At 46.9% G+C, this 26,972-nt stretch overlaps 1 protein-coding gene across 3 annotated transcripts in view; it reads left to right on the top strand.

Annotated features, from left to right (window-relative positions):
* LOC147709940 (NACHT, LRR and PYD domains-containing protein 12-like) overlaps positions 1–25,310 on the top strand; it is a 521,467-nt gene extending 496,157 nt beyond the window's left edge. For all 3 annotated transcript variants that reach the window (XM_086928353.1, XM_086928352.1, XM_086928351.1), the window contains exon 10: positions 24,984–25,310. In XM_086928353.1, the coding sequence (XP_086784479.1) occupies positions 24,984–24,990 (7 nt within the window). In that variant the 3' untranslated portion in view covers positions 24,991–25,310. The remainder of the gene's footprint in view (positions 1–24,983) is intronic.
* The last annotated feature ends 1,662 nt before the right edge of the window (positions 25,311–26,972 follow it).

Here is a 26,972-nt window from a genome sequence, read left to right as displayed (position 1 = left end):
CCGCAGTGTCGTCTTTACTCACGACACCCCTAACTGTCCTTGTCCTATGGTAATCTGCCGCAGCCGTGTAGGTGGGAGGCAACAGGAACGAAACAAAACATGTGCCCGAAAAGTCAGGGGGCAACCATGTATAGGCTCTATCATGGCAGATGAAATAGGTACCCTTAGCTGCTAAAAACAAAGGGGAAGTCTGAGATGCAAAAACATACGTTTCAGTACAGACACTCTTCCCTAACTGAGCTCTGGGATTCTTGCCAGTACCTTGCAGACACAGATGTCCCTGACGGGGTACAATCCAAATCGGGGAAGATCTCTTAGCTTGCTGTTTCTCACTCAGAGTAGTTCCATATCCGGTCACATTCCATCCTATGTATACTAGTGTCTCATCTCTAGGGATAGTGTCATAGGAAATATCTTCCTTAATCATATCTACTATACCCTTAACTAGAGCACTATTCTTAGGATTGTCTGATACAGAACGTAAGGGGTAGACTTTGTGTGCATAAATGAACATTGTTCTGTATGCCCACACAGAACCATTGTGGCTGAATGGCAGGACAAGGTAAGGGATACCCTTATCCGTTGTGTGAGGCATAAGACCACACACCCAGCAGTTAGTCGTGTTCATTACTAGTTGGTGTTGGTGCAAGAGCTGAATGAAGGAGTTATTAATAAACTCTAATCTCCTAGCTGACTCATGTTCAGGAAGGGGTTGAAAAGAATGTGCAGAAATAGTAGAAGGAGGTATGGGCGATGTAGTCGGTGCAAAGGTCACTTGTAAAGAAAACAGTACATATCCTATTAAAAACATCATTGCACTTAATAACAGGAAAATGCATAATAATAAAAAACGTTTCTTTGTCATCAATCCACATATTCTTGTTTTAAAATTCACAGCTTTGGCAGGTCTCTCCATTTTGAAAAACTCCATGCTCTCTACAATGCTGCCCGCGGTGGGAGATTGATTCTGCTAAGGAGTGCTTCTGTTGATTTAGGGCAACTCCCTTAGACCAACCAGAACTGTCGACCTAACGTCACCAGCTGCACCCCAAAGACTTTGGGCAATCGCGGCCCTAGCAGCGGAACCCGGATGGCGGTTCGAAAAAACAAAAATAAGCAAGTTTCTCAGATGGGAGAGCTGCACTTTCAAAAATAGTTATTTAGGGAAAAAAATGTATTAGTCCAATTTTATTAGTTCGTATTTCTTGGCCTCAGATTATACCGTTGTTTTCCCGGTATTGTATGGTCTTGAAACAAGGCTTCAGGTTCTGTAGTGTCCAATTGGGCTGATGATGGTACGGCTGGTTGCAGAATATTGTCACTCTCTTGTTCTGTAATTGTTCCTTTCACACGAGCATCACTGAAAGGTATGAACCGTGGCACAGATTCAGTCTCTGAGTCGGTGACACCCTCCTGGACCCATCGTCATAGGGCAAAGGCAGAGGGATCCGTTTGCAGTGGATCCTGTGGATCCAGTTCTTCTTTCCCTCCACTCGAACCACTGATCTTGTGGAAAGAAGGACGAGGTGTGGGCCGGTCCACCTGGGCTGTTCGTTCTTTGTTCGCTGAAAGTTTTTCACCAACACCCAGGATCCAGGATTGATTTGATGGCCTGGATCTTCAGAGACCGGAGGCAGGGAGTCATGGACCTGTTGGTGTAAAACACGCAATTTAGCCGTCAATTCATACAAGTAGTCAAGCAAAACAGGGTGTTCTATTTCACTAAACCTTGTGGGTCTGGGCACCCCCCATATATTGGCCAGACGGCCGAAAACAATTTCATAGGGACTGAGTTTCACTCTTGAATGCACTGTCATTCTGGTGGATAGGAGTGCTAAAGGCAAAGCGTCAGGCCATTTAAGACCAGTGCTCGCTTGAATCTTGGCTAGTTTAAGTTTTAGGGTGCCGTTGTAGCATTCTACTAATCCAGCTGATTGGGGGTGATTTGCAGCATGAAACTTCTGCCGGATGCCTAGCCCTTCACATACTTTCTTCATCACTTGACCCACAAATTCACTCCCATTATCACTCCAGACCATTCTCGGCATTCCAAATCTGGGGAAGAATTCTTTGACAAGGGCTTTTGCTGTGGAAAAGGCAGTATTGTCCTTAAGGGGATATGCTTCTACCCATCTTGAGAAGGCGCAGACAACAACAAGTATGTATTTTAAATTGTTGCACCTCTCCATGTGGATGAAATCTAGCTGCAAAACCTCAAACGGATATGTAGGAGGTGCAAAATGACCAGCTGGAGTTGGGGTTCCCCTACCAGGGTTGTGTTTCAGACACACCATGCAATTCTTGACCACATTCTCTGCACACTTAGGAATGCCAGCATTCTGCCATACTGGTGCCACAACTTGCAAATCCCTTTCACGCTGATATGAGCCATTCCATGAGCCATTGTAACCACTGCAAGCACGTACGCATCGGGTAGCAACCATCTCTGATGCTCTGACAATTCAACCCAACAACCATTTGCATCCATTCTGCCCGTACTTTCTCTCCACATGTTCATCTCTTTCTCTGTAGCCTCAGATTGGATCGATTTCACACTCTCTATCGTATCCTCACACATTCCAACATCACCAACCCATCTTGCAGGGCCTGCAACATACATTCGGCTCGTCACATTCCTGGCCGTTTCTTTTGCAACTTCATCAGCAAATGCATTCCCACGACCAACATCATCAGTCACCTTCTTGTGGGCACTACATTTTACAATCGCAACTTGTAGAGGCAAAGTCAGTGATTCAAGAAGCTCATTCACCAACTGACCATGCTGGATCTTGGCTCCATGCGAAGTCAGAAACCCACGTTCATGCCACAGACGTCCAAAACTATGAGCCACACCAAACGCATACTGACTGTCAGTGTACACATTCACTTTCATTCCTTTTGACAACACACACACTCTTGTAAGTGCAATCAATTCTGCTGCTTGAGCGGAGTTATGTGGAATACGTGCAGTTTCAACGACTGTATGCAAAGTGGTAACAGCATATGCTGCAGTCGTGTCACCATTCGGAAGCTTGAAGCATGAACCATCCAACCATAAGGTACCATCACATTCAGCCAGAGGAGTATCTTGGAGGTCATTTCTCCCTTTCGTTTCTTCTTCTGTTCTAAGAAAACAATCATGCTGCTCTTCATCATTCTCTGTCTCAACTGGAATTGGCAACAACGTGGCTGGGTTTAATGTGCTACATCTTTTGATGTGCACATGGCTCGCTAACAAAGTTAGTTCGTAACCAGACAATCGAGCACTAGTTAAGTGCTGTGTCTTGGTTCTGTTCAATAACGTGTCCACTGCATGTGGAACCATAACCACTAACGTGGTATTCATTACCAAGCCAGCGGACTGTCGAATCGAAACCGCTGCTGCTCCTGTGGCTCTTAAACAACTTGGCAATGCTTTAGCTACTGGATCCAAAGTCGACGAAAAATATGCACATGGACGCTGCTTGCCTCCAAACAATTGTGTCAACACTGATAATGCACAACCTTCTCGCTCATGGACATACAATGTAAAGGGCTTACTGTAGTTGGGGGTACCCAACACAGGAGCCGAACATAATGCTGTGCGCAAATCAGAAAAACATTTCTGACACTCTTCAGACCAAGGCACGGGATTGGGTGTATCTTTACATGTTAATGCCACCAATGGTTCGGCCAGTAAAGTAAAATTTGGAATCCACTGTCTACAGTACAATGTAATACACAGGAAAGCACGCACTTCTCTCTGTGTTTTTGGCACACTTAATTTAGCTATTGCCTGGATTCTTTCTGGGGTCAGTTTCCTTCCCTCCTTCGATAAGAGATGACCTAAGTAGGTCACTTCTTGTCGACAATATTGCAACTTAGACAGGGACACTTTGTGATGCAGATCACACAAATTACGCAACAAGGAACACGTGGCTTCTTTACATATTTCCTCAGAATCTGCTGCAACAAGCAAATCATCGACATATTGGATGAGGGTAGCGCCTTCAGGTAAAACGATCATATCAAGCTGTGTCTTTAGAGCTTGACTATATATTGATGGACTTTCACAGTAGCCCTGAGGAGCGCGTTTAAAGCGGAAGCTTCGTCCTCCTAAACTGAAGCCAAAAATATCCCTGCTTTCCTCAGCAATTGGGATGCTGAAGAAAGCATTCTTCAAGTCAATCACCGAAAACCAGGTTGCAGAGGCTGGAATCATAGTCAATAGGCCAGTAATGTCAGGAACAACTGGAAATTGTGGAACAACTATTTTATTGACCTCTCTAAGATAAATCACAAATCTGTACACAGGTGGCTGAGACGGATCAGTTCGTTTTAAAACAGGCAGAACCGGACTATTGCAAACGTTGCCTCTTGTCTCTTCAATCACATCTTTTTCAATCAAATCATAAATGATCGCTAACAACGCTTTTTCACCTTCACTGGAGATCTTATATTGGAGAATGCGCAGCATTCTAACATTGGCTTTCAATGTCAGAACATATGGTTATATTTCCAAGAGACCCACATCGTTAGGACCAGTAGCCCAAAGAATATTAGGTAGAGATGACAATTCTGTCGGAAATTCATCCCTTGACAAATACATTGGAGAAACCACTTCCTTACCTAGTGTAAGTTGCACTCCCGAAGGGGAACAGTACAAAGTCGCATACAATCTTTTTAATAGGTCCAATCCCAACAAGTTCTCACCACTGTGAGAAGTTGGCCTGATATGCAGTGCTCACTATTCTAGTGATCACTATGTATCAGTCCAAACAACCCTTATTGATGATTGGTTGTAAGTCAACCTTATAGACCAGCTATCCTAGTAGCGCGGATACGAGCAGTCTTCGGGCTAAACTCTAGAGGGAGTGTTAAGCCAGCTGTTATACCATCACATATACCCCTTGAACACCAAGTGAAAGGACACCACACAAGTGTTATGAAAATAAACAGTATATTTATTTAGAACACAACAACCCTGGACTCTTTATGAGGACAGGGTGCTAAGCACAATACAAAGCTCTTAGAAAATACTTTAAGTTGCACAATTTACACAAATGCCCGAGGGGCACGAAAAACCATATACTACAAAAGTGGAATGCGAAATTACTAGCAGGTAAGTACTGGACTAATAGGCTTTGGAATCGCTAGGACTTGACTACTGAACCTTCAGATTACTAGCAGGAGGCCTAGGGGACTTGGGTGCAGAGTGTGCACTCTCACGCGGGATGCGGGACAAAGTCTATGGATGCTAGAATTTACAAAGTTAGTGATATCAGACGAATCCTACTAGGTAGAGCTGAAACGAAAAAGGATCTGGACCCTTGGATAGTGAGGCTATGCTGGGGCACCAAAATGCCGAAGTTACCTAGCCCAGGGGCTGCGGCTGCATAGGTCTGGAAAGACGTCGGGAATCCTAGTTACAGTCTATGGAGCCTGAAAGAAGAAGTTGCTGGCAGGCGACCAGTGAAGAGATTCGGCTGGATCCAAGCCTGGATCGAAGATGGAAGACACCTGTAAGCAGAGGGGACCAAGTTCTGAATCACTAGCCAGTGATTAGATCTGCACCAGGTGAAGGACTGGGTTCTGCTAAGACCCAGCGGTGCCAGGGATAACACCTAAAACCTTTGTGGGTAACCTGTTCCGGAGTACAAATGACAGAGACACGGGACACTTCCTTCGGCGTCAAAGATTCGAGGTTTATTACTGCAGGGAACACAGAAGTCACAAGAAGTACAGCGTGTGTAGGTTCGAGGAGACTGCTTCGAATTGCTACTGTGGGTCGCTCCTTTTATACAGTTTTTCCTCATAGGTTAACATGGTACACAAAGGTTTACAACTCGGTTCCCATCATAAAGACCATAAGGGGTTACTTTCATGTATTCAAGGCCCGGATCATAAGTACGGAAACGTTTGGTGGTTCCCAACTGTAAAAACCCATCTTCCCACCATTAGTACATTCCAATCAGCAGTAAACAGAGCGAGGAAGGGACAGAAACAGGTGCAGAGGAAGACAGAAACAGTGGGGAGATCGGAAAGGGTGTAAAAGGGGTGGTATCGGGAAACACGAGCTACAGGCATCAAAGGGACGTGCCTAATGAGATGCACACCTAAGACAATAGACCGACACGGCAAGATGAGCCTCGAGCGGGGGCCATCTGCCTTACAGTGTCATCCCCCTCATCATAAAGACACTTTCAAAGGAAACGTGTCTTCCGCAAGAGTTTGGGATTCCCAGGGTCGCGAAGCGGACAGCGTCCGTTCGCTGGCTACTTGAGGGCAAGAGACAAAATGGATGCCGTATCTAAGATGGAACCCGTGGGCTCGTATGTAGAAACCCACGAAACAAACGAACGGTTTAGGCTAGCACAACGAAAACGCGTACACCCACTAAACTCGTCATTTGCGGTTCATAGATACCAGACTCGACCATATTCATACGAGTCAAAAACACCACTTACGATCGTCACGGAACCTCACAGGATGGCACCGGATGGAGTCACCTCGACCAGGTGAGTGGGCGACGCTGGGCTCTGTAGTCTCACGGACCAGGAGGCGTTGTCGGCGACCAGGATGGAGGTGAGAGCTGTCCCACGATGGTTGCTGTTGTCGACGTTGCTGGACCCAGGATTGGGGCAACAAGTCTTGGCAAATTCAAGCCCATGCGGTGGACTCAAAATGGCGTCTGGAGTAGACCAGGAGGGTCCGGGGTGCTCCTCTTTTGGAAGGGAGCAAGGGCCAGTCTGGAGCAACCAGACCAGCAGTGTTAATGTCGTCGGTCGTCGTCGGGAAGGCCACAAGCCAGCGGGCTAGTAGCCAGACAACGCGGTGAGCAGCAAAAAGCAGAAGGGCCCCACTCAGATCTGGTGGATGCTGGAGGGCTGAACTTCGGTGCTGGAGCTGCTCAGGGTTGGGGCTTCCGGACCCCAAAGCACCTACTCGAGGATCCCTCGGCGGTCGTGCTGGGCAAGAGTCGTGCAGTCTTGAAGATGGCCGGTCCCTCGAGGTCTTGTCACACCCACGGATCTCAGCTGAGCTGACGATGTGGGTAGAGGTCAGAGGTGCCAGGGAAGCCGGTTCTCGTCGAGCTGGGCAGTCTTGATCCAGAGGAGAGACTTACAGCAGACCGGGATGCTTGGATGGTGCCTGCGGTTGCAGGGTGACTACTCCTTAGCCACCAGGGAAAAATCTTAAGAAGAAGTCGAGAGTTCCTTTCGTAGAAAGTAGTTTCTTGATTCAAAGATGATCTAATTTGGAAGGGTCCCCGCTCCTGCCTTTATCCTAAAGAAAGGGGTGGGTACGCGACTAGGTCCTGCCCTAGGGGTGGGACCAGGAAGGGGGGTGGTTACACCCCTCTCCCATGCTGGACTTTCCCCAGCTCAGGGGCTGGTGTGCCCCTGGAACTGGTTCAAGCCGGCCTATGCATAGTGAGCACCGGGGTGCCACTTGCAGTCACCTTCCTGTAAAGCCCTGCCTACCCAGGATACACAAAACCCTGTCTGGGATGGTGCTAGCACCGCCCCTGACTGGAAACCCTTTGTCCAAGCTCCCCTCGCTGGAAGGACTCCCAGCTGCAGGGGGTCAGACTTGTGGCTGTGGTGGCAGCATCCATTTTGTGATTCTGAGGCTCGAGTTAACTTTAACCGGGGTTCACAGTTACATACATGTCGTGTCCCTCTAGAAGGGTGGAATGCTAACCCCGTCGTCAGAATTGGCGAGGGGTTAGTATTCCAATTCGTATGACACCTTACTCGACATGTTTTGATAAAGCGATACCAAAGATAGCAAATAACCGCGAGGATTATAATGCACTTAAGAGTATATGGTACGCGTTATCATAGAACAGCTATTAGGACTTGGTTCTGCAAGCTGCAGACGGGCTCAGCTCATGCCAGAGCACCATCTCACATAATTCCAAGCACTCTGCCTTCAGGATTGTTAAGGCCTGCCATAGGAGTGACTGATAGGAATACATGTGCCTATTTTAGGGTTAGATATAGGAATACTATATCTAAAGCAAAGGGTGCTTACACCACCTTGCCCCAGCTGTCGTGCAGCCAGTTGTGTCAGATTTAGATGGCCAGCCAGGGGTGGCATAATACATGCTGCAGCCCCTGGTAGGCCCTGAGTACACCTATGCCCTGAGTTACAGGGTCTGATAAGGTGGCCCAGTACCAATTGGTAAATGCACCTAGGGTACATGTCGTAATTTAGTGAGAGAACAGCTAGGCTGTGGGTCTGATTAGCAGGCCCACAGCCAGAGAAAGTCGTAAACCAGTGAAACAAAAGCAAAAAATCTGGGTGATCATAGGATTGCAGGCCCTACTCTCCTACAACCACAACCTGTTGTCAGAATAAGGGGTGCTTCGAATTCATAAGGACCAGCAGACAGGGACATAGGACTAGAAATCGGGTTACTAACCGGGGCGCCAGAAAAACCTACAGAAACATTCATTTCGCCAGACAAAGGTGCGCCAGGGTGTTTAGAGTGCATCATAGAACTCTTTGTAGCACCAGTATCCAACAGAAAAGGTTCTGACACACCTGATGTAATCACCTCAACGTATGGTCCACTCTGATCTACTGGAACTGCAACAACTACCTCTCTTTGTCTATGGCTGTCCTAACAATCATTACCTTCCATATATTCGTCTTCTGCATAGTAATCATCAGCATAGTACTGAGCTGTCCTACCAGATGCGTTATTCTGCTGATCAAACCTATTCATGGAATTTTGAGGTGGAAGGGAGCGTGTATTCTGAGGGACGTTTCCACGTCCTCTACCTCTAGGTGTTTGCTGAACACCTCTACCTCTTGTGTTTGGCACACTATTTGCGCGTTGTAACAGGATAGGGCAACTATACTTAAAATGGCCCTCTTCCTTGCAATACGAACACTGATTGGGACCCACAGGAACGCGTGGATGAGTATACTCTACTCTTGGCTTTTGAAACTGTGGAGGTTGCTGATAATTATTCTGATAGTTATTCTGACCGCTATTATTCTGGCCACTGCCACCACGTGGTGGGTAGGCTTGCTGTAACAGGACCTTTGTTTTCAACTCTTTAGTTTTCTTTTCAGCTCTATCTTTCTCATCTTTGTCTCTATTTTCATAATATTGTGCAGTAGCCAATATCTGTGCTGAAGAAGAAACTGCCCATGAACTCTCTGAATCCTTCAACTTCTTACACAACTCTGGAAGCAGATTGTGTACAAATTTATCAACGAACAGTCGCTGACCACCTTCTGTACTCATATCTTGACCACTGTGGTCGATAAACGTTTCTTCAAACCTGGTGAAGAAATCGGACACCATTTCATCTTTCTTCTGCTTACATGCAGACAACTTATCCCAATGTACACGCAATTCGGGCATCAAAGTCTTCATATACATAATAATTCTTCCAGGAAGTTCTGCTACTAAAGGCTCAGGTTTAGCACCACCAACTTGTCTAGCATCAGCAGCGGCAATATTCACCCATGTGTCGCCTAGCTCTTGATCATGATCCGTATGACTAATTTTTCCCCATAAAGGCTGTGGAACAACATTCCCAAACAACATATCTACATCGGCTAAATTCATAATGCATGAACCTGCAGTCTGCGACAATTCCTTGTAATACCCTGCCGGATTCTTGCGGGGATCGGGCAATGTCTGCTTAACGGCTAATACTTCAGCTCGCTTCCATGGGACATGTACCCACACACGTTGAACATGTGGCAGAATGGCTGGAACAACATTGGCATTCCCTTCCCTCCAAACTGGGGGAACCTCTCTCATGGGATATTGTCTTTCTTTCTTCTTGGTAGAAGAATCAGGCTCAAACAATGACTTGGAAACATCTTCAGTCCTAAGTGATAACAACGTCGCAACGGCTTTCCTAACATCTGAACCCACAACGGTATCTTTTGAAAATTCGAACCACACATGGTTCAACTCGGGCGGGCTAGAGTCCAAATCATTCTCCTCTAAATCCTCGCATAGGAAAACACACATTTTCTCGAAAACGTACCTCTGCTTTGATGCTTCCCACTGATGGAAAACATCCATAACAGATTCTAGATCATATATTGTCGGGTTAGTCACCCATCTATGTGCCAAACGATCCAATATTTCTTTCTCCATAGAATCAGGCTGTTGGCTACGCAACTGCTTGTGTTCAGGGGCATGAGTCGGGCTTGTCGCTCCAAACAAAGGATATAGAAGACTAGAAACAGTGCTTGCCACTCTCTGACGGACAGACGGAGAAGTCGATGAAAAGACAAGTGGGAAGGCAGGGTGAGATGAGGCAGATGCAGAGGCAGTGTCAGGAGGAGTACCAGGAGTGGTAGTCGATACAGTAGTTAAAGTTGCAGGATGTATAGGGAGAGCAGATGTAAAGGCCAGCTGAAGAGTAGCTGGTGGGTGCTGTGGGGGAACAGGAGGCATAACAACCATGGGTTGCACAACTAAAGGTCATGGAGGTGCTGTAGCATTTTGCGCATAGGGGGGTGGTGAACTTAACAAATGCGACATTAGGGGATCTTTTCCAAGCTCTTTTGCTGCTTCTTGCTGAAGATGCAGCAAAACTGGGTAGCATTTATCTATTACCATTTTACGTTGCCTGTGCAACTGCTCACTCACCTGTTCTTCTTTATTGTCTTTATACTGCCTAGCAGCTTGCATTACAGAGGTACCCTTTTCTCTCTTATTTTTCTTCGCTAGTTTAATTTCCTTTTGTTTGGCCTCCTTACGCCACAGGCGGAAAGAGTCAAACATTGCCGGCCGGGCTTTCTTTTTAAAAAGTTTAACTTCGAGATTATCTAGGTTTTCAGTATCAAAGCTACCATATTGGGGCCATTTTAAAACACCGTCGTGTCTGGTGTATTTGATCCACACTTCATTGTATGTGATGGGGCCTACTCCATGTTTTACATATAATTCATAGGTTGGAGTTCCAATCGGAGGAACCGGACACGAGTCCTCCAGTCGGGAGTCCCTATTATTACAACCAAGACAAAACAAATTTCCAAGTCTGCTAAGACCAGACATCTTCGCTCTCTAGTCTAGCTTCAAACTTCAAAGGATTATCGATTACGATATTTCTCGTGAATACACGAGTCCTTCGGCTTTGGCACTTGCAAGTTACAAATCAAAGCGGTCCCAAAGGGACACCAAACAAACTAAGGACTGGGAGACGCTCCACTTATACTTAACTGAGGTATCGATGACGTCACCAGAAGACTCGTCTATTGTTTCGCTCTACTAAACATCAAGGGTCCAAATCAGGGCGATAGTCAGGGCAGCAGTCCTTCGTAGCCGTCGGGAAGCGGGGAACCTCGCAGCAAAGACCTTCGGAACCACGTCGACATACAGGGGTCGCTGAAGTGGCTGGCCGTCCTCTGGAATTTTCACACGAAGCTCCTCACGAACCTCTGGCTTGGACCGGTACCACTGGTATCGCCCCACTTTGGGCGCCAACTGAGGTACTGGGTTTTTTCAGAACCGGTACTGATCCGGTAACCCAGCGGTGTCAGGGGCAACACCCAAAGACCTCGAGTCCTTTCCTGATTCAGACCACAGAAACACGAGTCTTCTAGGTGAAGTCAGAGATGTAATTTATTGGCTGCAACCAAGTAACAAGCGTCCTAGAAGTACAACAACACGGTGTGTATATTCTCAGGAGACTGCTCAAAATTACAGAGTCAGGCTTCTCTTTTTATACAGAATATTAGGCTTCAGGCAAGCATTCTTAGGTTTACAGTGCAAACATTCTTGGATTTACAGTGAGCTATTCACATATTTTCATTACAAAAGGAAAAGCAGAGTCATGATGACAAGTCCACATTTAGTGTGTCCAGTTCGTGATCAATTACCCGGCAAGGCCCAACATTTTCATCAGATATCGGTGTACCCTCAATAAAACCGGGCTCCTCCTCATCATAAAGCAAAAAGAAGAGAAAAGAGCAGGGACAGGTGTGAGCAAGATTCGGGCGGGGGTGTGTGCGATGGGAACAGTTTATGGCCTGTTGTGGTTTGATGCTATCTTGCTCGGCCACTAGGAGAGGAACTGACCAAACAGGTTTGCCTTGGGGCAATGGTTCCAGCTTGCCCAGGTCACAGAAAAGTCAATTAAGGTGTACGTGTCCTTTGATATCGAATTCAGCTGTGGTTACAAGCCTATGTGAAGGGCAACTCACAAAATGGCTGCCAAGCGTAAAATGGAACCCAAGGGTTCAAAAACGAAAATGACGATTTCAAGGTGAAATCGTTACTCGATTATGACAAAAATGCTTGTGCATAGTGTACTAGTCATTATCGGTCTTTTGATATAAAAATCGTCATGCTACGACAAAGTTTAATGCACGAGTCCAGAATTTTTCAGAACTACAGGCACCACCCACAGGACAGGGTGGAGTCCAATAAGGGTCCCACGGCCGCAGAGGTAGAGTGGCCATATAGAGGATTAATGAATATAAGCTACTTAACAGTCACCTTGTAGGAAGTTCATTTGCAACTTCCAGGGTAACTGGGGGTGTGCCCAGGGCAGGTCCACCCTAGGGGGAAGACAAGAACAGTTAACAACCCCCCCCCCCCCCGGGCAGAACTGGCACACAGGCAAATGCTACATGGCTCTCCCAGGTTTATGCTCATGAAGTCTCCAATCCTCAGCTGGGCACAGACCCCTTAGGAGCTCACCCCTGCCCAGTGTGCCCCACCAGTCACCCTTACAATGGCATGAGTCACTTCCCCCTTCTAAAGCGTCCGCAACACTATTTGTAAATCTCCTCGGGCCAGTTCAGTCCATCATGCAGTTTGAAGCAACTCTTCCCTGAGCACTCACCCAGGCCCAGCAGGCCACACAGACCTCATCTGGCCAATGAAAGGCAGGTCTGGTATCTTAACACGATAAACCTGATGCCCGCTAAACACTACGAGTCACAGGAAATGTAAAATAAGTACACTCGCCCTGCCTTATTCTCACATACTGCAAATGTCCATGCAAGGGTGTTAGACCTGTCTGCTTCTGGGGATGTTCTAACCATCATTATTTATTTTTGTCCCCCTTAGCCTCCCCGAGTTTCTATTTTTATTCTTATATAACCACCAGGAATTTTTCAGTGCTGTCAGGGGGCTAGGTGTTCCTTGACTATGACGCCATTTTCCCCTCATATTCTGTGAGGCCTAGTTATGCTCCTGGAAAATCTAGGGACACTCAGGAATCTAAAATGGTGTCCACCAACTGCCATAACGGACATTCCAGGGGAACTGGCCCATAGGCTAATATGAGGAAGGTTCCAGAAACATCTAGTGGCTTCCAGAGGTCTCAGGCCACTCTATAAAAGGCCAGTGACCAGCAGCCATTTTGTGCTGACCAGAGAGTGGAGGAGTGAGGCAGTGGTGAGAGGAGGTGGACGCACTGGGAGTGCTAGTTTGTCCTTGTGACAGACAGTCACTACAGGGAGACGTTCCCCCTTCAGCCTCTGACCAATCCCTCCCCAATCATCTTCTGCTGATAAGGAAATCAATCTACTTGTGAAGGAAGTCCCTTCTAAATCTGAGCCCCAGTGAACCCTGTCAGGACGCTCCTATTAGAGGGTATCCCTAACTTCCAATTCCCAGCGCTGCACTTACCAGCGTTGAAGAGCAGCTGTGAGCCCCGTGTCGTGGCCGGAGTTCCCTTGACGTGCTGTGGTGAAGACGTGTGTCTGTGGAGCCATATCGACCTGGGGAGCGAGGGCGCCGCTCGAGAGTATACTTCCCCTGGAGCCAGGTGAGGGAAGTGACTGCGTGAGAGGAGCGGCGCTGTTCTGGCCGTCTGCAGGACCCCGGGGGCACCGGCCGCGTCAGCGTCAAAACCCCAAGGTTTGGAAAGTAAGGAAGCGCTTCCGCGCATGACCCAATCGCGTCCGCTTCTGGGGACAGGAGGGGCCTAGGATCGGGCAGGCCCAGGAGTGTAGCGTCTGTCCTGTGAGGCGGGGTGTCTGGCGAGGGCCTCGCGCAGGCTCCAAGGATCAGCGCGACTCATGGGAGCGGAGGCGGAGCTGTAAGAGAGCTCCGCGCATGCCCAGAAGATCAGCGCGACCATCGGCGACTGTGTGAAGAGACGCCGGGAGTTTCCCTGGCCGCTGAGGCAGCGCTAAACCCTCTTTTCGGCTCAAGCGCTCCACTGTAAGGCGAGGGCGAGTGAGAGGGGATACAGAGGAGCCCAGCCGCCAATCTCGTGTGGTGATCTCTCTCCCGAGCGGGAGAGGAGAGGAAAGTGTACCGAGTGGCTGGTGTTCGACATCAGTGCTGAGTCCTCCTCTGCCCCTGTGAAGCAGGTTCATCCCCCTTGACATCGCAGATAACTCTGCCACAAGTAAGGAGTGTCACCTGAAGGGGAGGGGAACAATTCTTCCCGAAGGAGGGAGTGGAGAGTTCCTTCTAGAGTTGGAGCTACCTCAATGCCAGAGAAGTGTCAGCTATAAACTCACAGTGGAGGTGGAGGAAATCTACAGAGGGAAATTGTGAAGCCTGATTTAGATTATTGGGATGGTAGTCTGAGCAAATAAGTCAACTGCCAGGAGTTAGCACTGAGGGAGGTTGGTGCTGTGGGTGACCAGTATTGGGCACTGTGTAGTAACCTATTGAAGCTAATTTTAGAGTCTGATGAGATGTTTAATTAATGCTGAACCTTGAGTTTAGATAACCAATTGAAAGTGTAATTATTACTCTACTGAAAAGTGTACTGTATTGTTGTTCATTTATTTATTTATTTATTTATTTACGCAACTTTTATAGCGCAACAAATACCCGAAGGTGTCTCGGCGCTGTGGAGCAACAAAGGTTCATCATCCTACCGTCTTCTCACTGGTTAAACAACCATGTTTTCAGAAGCCTACGGAAACTAATCAGATTCGGAGCGGCTTTTATGGCAGTTGGCAAGAGATTCCAAAGTTTTGGAGTGGCCACAAGAAAGCGCCTATCGCCCCAGGTGACTGATCTTGTACGTGGCACCGGCAGAAGACTGGTATTGGCCGATCTTAGTTGCCTTCTGGGGATATAGAGCTGAAAAGCTTCGATCAAGAATCTGGGTCCTGTGCCATGTATGGCCTTATAAGCAATGCAGAGGGCCTTGAATTTAACGCGGCTCTCAACTCTCAGCCAGTGAAGCTGACGAATACCAGAGGTGGTAGATTTGCGGCGAGGGATGTTGAGAAGAATCCTAGCAGCCGCGTTCTGAATAGATTGCAGCTTCATGATGACACGCTTCTGAGTGTGGAGGAAGAGAGCATTCCCATAATCTATTTTTGAGAAGACTAAGGTAGAGACCAGAGTCTTCCCAGCTGACGGAGGGAGATAAGGTAGCAGCTTCTTGATCTTTTTGAAGATGTAGAATGAAGATGACACAACCTTATTGACATGGAGGTCAAAGACCAGCTTGTTGTCGAAAATCACTCCCAGGTTTCTGGCTTTTTCCACTGGGACAGGTGGATGGCCGAGCTTATCTGGCCACCAGCCGAGGGACCATTCAGGGGAGAGTTTTCCGAAGGTCATGATCTCGGTCTTGTCCGAGTTGAGCCTGAGGCAATTCAAGGCCATCCAAGTACTGACCTCGAGCATAGCTTTCTGGAAGTTGGCTGCTACAGTAAGGCCATCCTTATGGATACCCAGCACCAGCTGGGTATCATCTGCATACGATGTTAACTGTATCCCATAGGCCTTTATTATCCTCGCTAAGTCCGCTACATAGATGTTAAAGAGCATGGGACTTAGCGAGGAGCCTTGTGGGACTCCACAAGGGAGTGCAGAGATGGGAGAATAAAAGTCTCCGAGCCTTACTGTCTGGGTACGGTTTACCAGGAAGGATGAAATAAGATCCTTGGCCCGACCATTTATCCCCAGAGTTGTGACACGGTCGACAAGAGTGACATGGTCGACCGTGTCAAAGGCTGCTGACAAATCCAAAAGGATAAGAACAGCCGCCCCTCCCTGATCCATGATCGTCCTGATCTCATCAGAGGCCTTTATCAAGGCAGTCTCTGTTCCATGCCCTCTCCTGAATCCAAACTGCGTTTCGTCGAGAAGTTGGTGAGTCTCGACGAACTCTGAGAGCTGCTGATTCATCAGATATTCGCATACTTTGGCAGGAAAGGGCAGGCACGCAATCGGTCTGTAACTTGCGACAGCAGTAGGATCTAAGGACGGTTTTTTTAGGAGAGGTTTGATGACAGCCTTCTTCCATATACTAGGAAATTGGCCTGTTAGGAATATGTTATTGCAGATTTCCATCAATGGGAGTGAGATCACTTCTGTGAGTTTCTGCATCACGGACGGGGGACAGGGGTCCAAGGGAGAGCCTGATTTAATAGTGGAGATGATTTTGATCACATCCTGATGTGAAACAGGTGAAAAACAAGAGAAGGAGTCAGGATTAGGGTGTGACAGTATTTCTTTCCTGCTGTCGCCTCTATGTTCAGTTCTGATGTCATTTCCAAATGAAGCGTAGATATCTGCAACCTTAGTAGTGAAGAAGATGGCCAGTTCATTGCAGAAAGTCTGTGAGGGCTCCACTCCAGGTCCAGTGGAGGGGGTGGACAGGGTGGTGACGACGGCGAAAAGTTCTCTGGCAGAGTTAGCAGCAGTCTCAATTTGTGCTGAGTAAAAGACTGTTTTTCGGGCCAGAATCGCCTTTTTATAGATCATAAGAGCGTCTTTATAAGTTTGTCTAGCTGTGGCACAGTAAGCTTTCCTCCAGCGCCTTTCTAAATTCCTACAATGTTGGCGATGTAGACGGAGATCTTCATTATACCAGGGGGCCGAAGGAGATACTCTATTTGGTTGCGTAAATTTCTCTGGGGCCACTAGATCAGCGGCACTTCTGATCCAGTCCTGGAACTCTGAAGCTGATGGTGACAAGCTATTTCCTCCCTGAGGACAGGAGGAGGCCAAGGAATGCAACATCTGAGGGAGATCTGCAGTTTTCCAGGCCCGGGTACCTATCTTGATGCGAGGTCTGGGGTGCGGAAAGGCAGAGAGTCGTGTATCTAATTGAAAAATAATAGCCCTATGATCTGACCATGAAATTGGAATAATGTCTGATACAGTAATGTCAGAATAATTAGTAAATAGCCCGTCTAAGGAGTGTCCAGCTTGATGTGTAGTACCCTTGACTAGTTGGTGCAGTCCGAGATTGGCAAAATCAGTCGTAAGTTGGGCAGTGTCTGGGTTGTCCTGATCTTCCAAATAGAAGTTAAAATCTCCCAGTATAGTAAATTTATCAGAGCAGATGACATTGTCACTCAGGTCAGAGAGGGTAGAGAGAAAAGAGTTACGGGGGTCATCTTTGGAAGTGGATTCTTCTGAGCTTTAGACAACTGAATGAAATGTAATTGGGAGTCTAACTGATAAATTGCTAGAAGTTACGAGGTTTAATTGCTGAAACTACAATAACCTGAAATGTCCTAAACTGTAAATTTTGACAACAAAGAATATATTATTTTTATAAAACAGTACGTATTTTCCCACATTTTTGGTGTAGTGTTTTCTTTTTGAGTGCTATTGCATGGCTTTACTTTTGGGTGGTCTGCAACCTTTACACTGTGCCTCTGTATGCTAGTCTTGCCCTAGGCCAGGCTACCCCAGTTCCTACAAAGGGTACCTGGGCAGCAGCACAAATCGCAGCGATCCCAGGCCCAGGCGGAATTGTCACATTGGCAGGCCGTACAGCCCATCCCATGCTTTGCCGGCTAAACATATTGCCACACCAGAGCTTAGCAGTCACCCTGGGGTGTCCAAGAACCTCAGTAAGGTAAGCCAGTAATCCTCTGCAAAAGGGGCCTCGGGTCTCAAAGCATGCCTCCAGATCATGTCAGGGGCCGAGGAGCTCCTCAGTTATGTGTCTGCCGCGTTTGGCGGTCAGGCCACCCCCCTGAGGGTGGGTGTTAGACTTGCCATATTTTGGTGTATTTCCCCTGTGTTTTTGCTTTCTGACCTCCTGGCTTTTCTGTTATGCTGGACTTCTTTTTGCTGGTTTAGTGTCTCTGGCACTTTCTCACTGCTGTTCAGTGTTGAAATGAAAGTGCTCCTACTCTAAATTGTGTTAATGATTGTTTTGCCAAGATTGGCATATCTGATTTGCTAGTAAGACCCGACTACAGTGCAATGCATGCCCCAGGGCCTGTAAATCTGATGCTACTAGCAGGCTTGCAGCATTGGTTGTGCCACCCACACATGGTCTGGGACACACAGGTGTCCCAGAACTGCCACCGCAGTATCTGTGTACAGTTTTTACTGCCATGTCTACCTGGCAAGTGCATCCACTTGCCAGGCCATAACCTTCCCCTTTCTTACATGTAAGACACCACTCAGGTAGACCCAATGTATCCCTGGGGTCAGGGTGCAGAGTATATGAAAAGTAGAACATGTACTGGTGTGTTGTAAATGTCATGATAGTTAAATACTGTGTATTTCGTTCTTCACTATTGCAAGGCTATTGCCCTGATAGGTTAACATGGGAGCTGCTGCTTTGTAACATCCTACAAGCATAACTTTCCAAGAGGGCACGATGGAGAACGGTGAAGTTAAAAAAACATACTTTAGTATAGATGAGTTTTATATTGTGTGTTTAAAAATGCCACCTTTAAAAGTGCGATACAAAAGGGGATGATGGACGGAGCGTTTGAGCAAAACACACACTCACCCCCAGTCAACTGATCTGGGTTTAATCCATCACCGTTCTTTAGTCCACTCTGCCACCCCATTTCAGACATGGCCATATGCAAATCAGTCTGACCCTGTGCCTCATGTGAACAGTCCAGCCCGAACTGCCAAGCCATGTCTTCCATGGACCGAAAACAAGCATCCTGGGACCGGTTTCGGATTCATAATCCTCATAAGCCAGGCTATCTTGAATCCAGTGGTCAAGTGAGCAAGGGACTCACGTCTGAGCATACCCTGCCACACTTAGGGTGAACAAAGCGATACAAAAGGGGATGATGGACGGAGCGTTTGAGCAAATCAAACACTCACCCCCAGTCAACTGATCTGGGTTTATTCCATCACCATTCTTTAGCCCACTCAGCCACCCCATTTCAGACATGGCCATATGCAAATCAGTCTGACCCTGTGCCTCATGGGAACAGTCCAGCCCGAACTGCCAAGCCATGTCTTCCATGGACCGAAAACAAGCATCCTGGGACCGGTTTCGGATTCATAATCCTCATAAGCCAGGCTATCTTGAATCCAGTGGCCAAGTGAGCAAGGGACTCACGTCAGAGCATACCCTGCCACACTTAGGGCGAACAAAGCGATACAAAAGGGGATGATGGACGGAGCGTTTGAGCGAATCAAACACTCACCCCCAGTCAACCGATCTGGGTTTAATCCATCACCACCACGGTGATGGATTAAACCCAGATCTTTTGACTGGGTGTGTGTGTTTGATTGGTTCAGATGCTCCGTACATCATCACCCCCTTTTGTACCGCTTTGGCCACCATAAGTGTGGCAGGGTATGCTCAGACCTGAGTCCCTTTCTCACTTTGCCACTGGATTCAAGCAAGCCGGGCTGAAGAAGGCTGTAATGCCAGAAACCGGTCCTCGGAAGCTTGTTTCCGGTCCAGGGAAGGCATGGCTTGGCAGTTCGGGCTGGACTGTTCCCATGAGGCACAGGGTCAGACTGATTTGCATATAGCCATGTCTGAACTGGGGTGGTAGAGTGGGCTAAAGAACGGTGATGGATTAAACCCAGATCTTTTGACTGGGTGTGAGTGTTTGATTGGTTCAGATGCTCCGTCCATCATCACCCCCTTTTGTACCGCTTTGGCCGCCATAAGTGTGGCAGGGTATGCTCAGACGTGAGTCCCTTGCTCACTTTGCCACTGGATTCAAGCAAGCCGGGCTGAAGAAGGTTGTAATGCCCGAAACCGGTCCTCGGAAGCTTGTTTTCGGTCCAGGGAAGGCATGTCTTGGCAGTTCGGGCTGGGCTGTTCCCATGAGGCACAGGGTCAGACTGATTTGCATATAGCCATGTCTGAACTGGGGTGGCAGAGTGGGCTAAAGAACGGTGATGGATTAAACACAGATCTTTTGACTGGGTGTGAGTGTTTGATTGGTTCAGATGCTCCGTCCATCATCACCCCCTATTGTACCGCTTTGGCCGCATAAGTGTGGCAGGGTATGCTCAGACGTGAGTCCCTTGCTCACTTTGCCACTGGATTCAAGCAAGCCGGGCTGAAGAAGGCTGTAATGCCAGAAACCAGTCCTCAGAAGCTTGCTTCCGGTCCAGGGAAGGCATTGCTTGGCAGTACGGGCTGGACTGTTCCCATGAGGCACAGGGTCAGACTGATTTGCATATTGCCATGTCTGAACTGGGGTGGCAGAGTTGGCTAAAGAACGGTGATGGATTAAACCCAGATCTTTTGACTGGGTGTGAGTGTTTGATTGGTTCAGATGCTCCGTCCATCATCACCCCCCTTTGTACCGCTTTGGCCGCCATAAGTGTGGCAGGGTATGCTCAGACGTGAGTCCCTTGCTCACTTTGCCACTGGATTCAAGCAAGCCGGGCTGAAGAAGGTTGTAATGCCAGAAACCGGTCCTCGTAAGCTTGTTTCCGGTCCAGGGAAGGCATGGCTTGGCAGTTCGGGCTGGACTGTTCCCATGAGGCACAGGGTCAGACTGATTTGCATATAGCCATGTCTGAACTGGGGTGGCAGAGTGGGCTAAAGAACGGTGATGGATTAAAACCCAGATCTTTTGACTGGGTGTGAGTGTTTGATTGGTTCAGATGCTCCGTCCATCATCACCCCCTTTTGTACCGCTTTGGCCGCCATAAGTGTGGCAGGGTATGCTCAGACGTGAGTCCCTTGCTCACTTTGCCACTGGATTCAAGCAAGCCGGGCTGAAGAAGGTTGTAATGCCAGAAACCGGTCCTCGTAAGCTTGTTTCCGGTCCAGGGAAGGCATGGCTTGGCAATTCGGGCTGCACTGTTCCCATGAGGTACAGGGTCAGACTGATTTGCATATAGCAATTTCTGAACTGGGGTGGCAGAGTGGGCTAAAGAACGGTGATGGTTTAAAACCCAGATCTTTTGACGGGATGTGAGTGCTTGATTGGTTCAGATGCTCCGTCCATCATCACCCCCTTTTGTACCGCTTTGGCCGCCATAAGTGTGGCAGGGTATGCTCAGACGTGAGTCCCTTGCTCACTTTGCCACTGGATTCAAGCAAGCCGGGCTGAAGAAGGCTGTAATGCCAGAAACCGGTCCTCGGAAGCTTGTTTCCAGTCCAGGGAAGGCATAGCTTGGCGGTTCGGGCTGGACTGTTCCCATGAGGCACAGGGTCAGACTGATTTGCATATAGCCATGTCTGAACTGGGGTGGCAGAGTGGGTTAAAGAACAGTGATGGATTAAACCCAGATCTTTTGACTGGGTGTGAGTGTTTGATTGGTTCAGATGCTCCGTCCATCATCACACCCTTTTGTACCTTTAAAGGTGCGCCTTCTCTTGCTTAAGCATCCAGTTTGCCTCTGCCATTTTTGTATTCACTGTCTGGGTTTGGAGTGTCAGGGATGGGGAGTTGCATTCACACTGGACAGACACAAGGGGGAGGGGGTTGAGGTGTGTCCTGTCTGTCCTGGATGACATATAGCCAGGCTGAATAGACCTAAATGGATTTAGAGTAGTAGGAGAAATTATAATTTGCACCTGAATGGACTGTGGCCGCCTTCCACAAAGCTGTCTCCTGCTCCTTGATTGAACCTGGCCTGGGCCTGGCAGAACTGGTTTATGTATGCCAGTGGAACTTTGTTTGTACCAACTTCAAAAGGATATGTGGTATAAATATTGGGGCCTTGACCCCAAGACTTTAAAACTCTTTTGGAACAAGGAACGGCCAAGAAGAAGAGCTGGAAAAGCTGTAAGGACCGTCTACCACTTTGCTGTGTTTGACATCAGTGGCTGCTTCTCTCTGCTTTCCTGAGTATTTCCAAGGGTTTGAGGTAGAGCTTGCCCTCTGTTCAAGAAGTGTCAGCAACAGCAAAGATTTCAAGTTCATCTGCTACCAGCACTGGGAACAGTGTGCTTTGTGTGGCAACAGAAGAAAAAGCAACCCAACGCCATCTATGATGCCGCCACCGACACTGTGAACTGAAGGCATTGTAGAGGGTACCACCGCACTTTGCACTGCAACCGAGGTTTCACCAGTTATGCCATCTGGCACCACCACTGAGCCACTGCTTGTACCATGACCTGTGGGCACTGCACTCCACACCGCCACACGTCACACGTCACACTGCCACCCTGGTATCAGTGATGAGGCAGCTCCATGTTGACATTGATGCCTCTGCTTGCATCGTGGTTTGTGGGCACCACTCATAAGTTACACGATGCACTGCCCCGTCCCACCAATGCTGGCACCATCGACTCCAAATCATCAGCTGACGACAGTACTTCCGCAATGATGACGACGTTACTTTCACCGTGGCTTGCCAGCACAGCGATGAGCACCATGTCACTTCGCACCACAGACTTAGTCTCACCAACGCCGCTGGACGCCGTCATCGAGCTGCTGCCTGTACCGCAACCTGAGGGCATTGCACACCACACAGCTGCACTTCGCACTGCAGCCCAATGCCCGCCGACATCAGCGCTCCTGACTTCAACTACTTAGAGTTCAATCTGCAACACATGTGACGTATGGAGCCCAATGACTCCTGCACTGACCTCCGGAACCAACGCCAACCGACGCCGGCTCTTCGGAACTCACTGCAAGGTCCCCGACACCCTGCATCTCTAAAGGCACTGTTTTGCGGGTGTTCATGACACTGTAGCTAGCCTGTGATGCCTTGGTCAGCCAGAACTGTTGGATATGTGTGTTCACGATGCCTTGATAGACCCGGACAGCGCTATCAGCTTCAAGGAACTGTATTTAATGCGCATTTTTGCGTTGGTGACATGTTGGATTTTTACTATATTGATCTTGTTTTACATAGATGAATATTGGATATTTTTCTAAAACTGGTGTGGTGTCCTTTTGTAGTGTTTTTGCTGTATTACTATGTGTTATGTGCAAATGCTTTACACATTGCCTCTGAGATATTTTGCTTGTGCCAAGATACCCAAGGGGTGAGCAAGGGTAATCTTATCAGTATTTCCTTTTTGCCCTGACTAGAAGGAAGGGTCCCTACTTGGTCATGGTACCTACCATTGCCAACTAGAGGCCCCAATTTCTAACAGTGGGGCAGTTATTCTGTCCTTGACAGAGATTCTTCATAGAGGGACCTCCTGCTTCCTGAGCTCAGTCAAGTCTAGCAAGTGTCTGAGGACAGCCGTGTCCTCCTCAGGTGACAGGCCCTCCCCCAAGTGCTAGGCTCCTTCTGGCCCTAATGAGCTTGGGTAGGTGAATTGTCAGCCTTCCTGTCCCTTCTTGTGGGCAATTGTTTCATGCTCCAGGACTCCTTGACTTTCCCTCAGGCCGTCTGTGCTCCGGTTGTGACACATGCCCATCCAGGAAGATCCTTTAATCTCAATGGGGTAACCCAGTAATGCACAGAACCTGGGGATTAGTTCAATATAGGAACAATGGTTCTGCTACCTCAAAACTTTTATTTAGTCCCCTTTAGATCGGACCCACACCAAATGTTGGAATGGCACAACACTGAAACAAGAAGACAATTGTTTTGCAAAATATATTGGTATATTGAAAAAATATGTTTCAACACTCTGTTAAACCAAACAAATATTCAACATACACAACAAACATAGGTGATAATCTACATTAATAACAAACAAAGGTGATAGATTGTGACTGTACACATCACAACACTGAATTCTTAACAACGTATTTCCTCTCCTGAAACAGGGCATACACAACTGTTTCTGGTCCTGAAGAAGACCCCACAGTGATGTCATTGATTTGCACATATATAACAGGGGGCGCAACATCAATGTTACTAGTCTAGCAACTTTTCCAAACAGAACATATTAAAGAAAAGGACGTTTTGCTAGGGTGTTCCCTGTTGCTAGGATTTCAATTAATTTTGAAGGACAAAACAATAATTTTATGTTGTCCGTGTAATATTCTTGAGTGTTGTGTTCAAACAAGTTCTGTTTTCTTAAAAGAAAAGTATCAGGTCTTTAGCAAATTATATAACAAGTGATGACATTTTGTTTGTCCAGTGACCTGAATAGCCTAACTGTTTAGCCAAAATTCCCCCCCTGGGTTTGTGTGTATTTTAAAATCCACAACTGTGGTGTGCTGTCTCTAACCTTTCCCTTGGGTTCCGTATTCTTCTTCTTTTTTCTTTCTTTTAACACTGTGCATTTTGAGCACACTCAAATTCATATATAGTAGTAACATTAGTATGTGTAATTGTTTTGTCTTTGTTACATATGTAAAATATCTGTCTTATGTATTAGCTGTCATGGTTCGCTAAAAGAATAACATGGACAAGGCTCATGAAAGTATTCACATGAACTAGATAGTCCTGTCAGAGAATGAACTGTATTTAAAAATAAAATAAAAAAATTGATAATTTTTTTTCAATCCCTACGAGTGTCACGAGTGATTGCTTTTGAGTGAGTTGGAGAATAAGGTATCAGTACAGGCTTTTGTCATTTTGTTCATAGTTTGGTCCAGCCTTACTAATTAAGGGCCAGAACTCTTTACTGATTCATTCTGTTAGAGGAGCAATGGCGTCTAAGTCATACATGTTGGTTTCTTCTATTCAGGATACAATGAAATTGGCTGATCGGTCTTCTGAATCTACTTTTAAACAGTTTTATTATAAACCTGTGGACGATATTACTTTTGTGGTTTTTGATAAGAATTAAACTAGCAATAATCCGAGCCTCCGATCCTGTAATAGAATAAAAAATTTGCTAGCATTTATGCCAAGAATTTTCAATTCTATTAAGGCCACGGAGGCAAGGATTATCGTGTCTATTACTCATTGTGTATGACTGTTATGATGTGCTCCCCGCCCTTATATATTGGGTGTTGTCCATGGATAATACTAGTTCCTTTTGTCGTTTCAGGTGGTGAGCCAAAGGGGGAGTCATCCTGTACCAGGTTTCTGGTCAAGTTTAACACTGCGTGTTCTGGTTCAAATTTGAGCTGTTGCTGACGTCAAAGATGGCTGCTGAGATGGCTGTAGACGCTGAGGAGTTATTGGTGTTGGTGTTGATGATCATCTTGATGCAAAGAAAGAGACTTGTAATGTGTTATTGGGTACTCTTTACCGGGCTGAAAGACTGTGATTGGGGGTTAAAGAGCATAGCATCATGGAAAATGTAGTTTGTGTTATGTTTAAATGTTTTTCATTGGCTGCTGAAAAATTGCAGTAAAGGAAAGAGAAGCAATAATCCTCGCCTCAGTGTCCTTAATAGAACTTAAAATTCTTGGAGCAAATGCTAGCAAATTGTTTTATTCCATGCCGTGAAGTGAAACAGGAGAGGCGTGGCAAGAGAATAGATGACAATGTGAGGCACAAAGGTGCCGAATGAGTACCGGCAGCAAAGGGTGTCACTGAAACTGCTGAGGGGTGAAGTTCAAGCCCACTGTGAGGATGGGTCTGCTCATCATTACCCTATTGTCCCTCCTTTGTTTTTTTTCATTACATATGAGGCAATCACACGTTATTTCTAACCAAAAAAATTCCTCCCCCACCACACCCCCAGACAGTAATCAAGCATCTTAACCACAACAGATGTCAGTGAGGATGGGAGAGATTGTGAATGAAAGCACAGGAGTAGGACTCAGCATAATGTCGTTGCTGGTAGGCAAAGTAACTAGCAGTTGTAAGCACTGACTTCACGGAGGTAGGTAGAAAGTAGTTGCTTTGTTAGAGAGCAAGCAGGTAAGTGGAACCACAAGCTAAACTCTCTTCAACTGCCACCATCCCCATTCCATATTCTGAAACCTGTGGCATCCAGCTACCAAGGAGCTGGTAGCCAGGATACCACATCTCCCTTCTTTACATCTACCAATGATGGCAGTCAGTCTGATAGTCAATAACAAAATAAATATAATTGTGAGAATAACTCAACTTACATAAGAAAATTATATAGAAAGCAAGCGTTACAATACATATGACATAGTCTGATGTTCCAATATAAAATGAAGATAACCTTAGAAAAGGTTAAGAAAGCTGCAGACAGTTCTAGGAAGAATAAAAACAGCAAGACATACATTTTAGTAAAGTCTAATAAATGCAATCATATAAAAATATCCCAACCCCCATAACATCCCCTCATTGCAACAATGATCTACATGACAGTATTTTAAAAACACTTGGGTAAAACTATTTGTCTGCCCTTATGCGTGGCCATCACACCACCATCCTGACTTGAAGGAAGTGACGAAGATACACCATTCATATCCCCTTCAGACGAAGGAGCAGTTACAGTACCCCATGACTTGGTAACTTCCTCCCACATTCAATCATTTCCACTGACACTTTTCCAGTTTAGAATTGTATTGCATTTTGCCACTCTACTAAAAAGGCGCACTTTCCCATCACTCAATTTTGCAGATTTAGAGTACACTTCACCCATTTGCATAGGATCTGAAAACGCACCCTCTCCCCTTTAAAGCCCATCTTCATTCCGGCCCAATCACCAGGACTTAAATAATATCTTTTATGCCATGTTTTTGTTATAATAAGTTTTTCTGCATCTTCTTCAAATTTGATGTCACAACCACAGGTGACCACTTACCACAAATCTTCATGCCATTCCCTGCCACATTGTCCTAAGTGAAAGGTTCTCTTCCTGTGAAATTCATAAATGGGCTACAACCAGTCCCGTGGGTGTTATCCTAAATGCCCAAATTGTCCTGAAGAGTTCCTTCATCTAATCTTTCCCAGCATTAATAGAAGCTTGCAATCACCACTCTGTTAAAGCGTTCCACAATGCCATTACCTGCTGGGTGGTAAGCAGGAGGTTTTCTTCCCGGCAATTCCACTCCTGTTAAGAAAACTTCCAAACTTCTCAGAAATAAACTGAAGACCTTTGCCACTGAGAATA

The sequence above is a fragment of the Lissotriton vulgaris genome, chromosome 6, assembly GCF_964263255.1.
Source record: "Lissotriton vulgaris chromosome 6, aLisVul1.2, whole genome shotgun sequence".
Lineage (NCBI taxonomy): Eukaryota > Metazoa > Chordata > Amphibia > Caudata > Salamandridae > Lissotriton > Lissotriton vulgaris.
The sequence above is the reverse complement of the archived record's forward strand: the minus strand, read 5'-3'. Positions and strand labels throughout refer to the sequence as shown.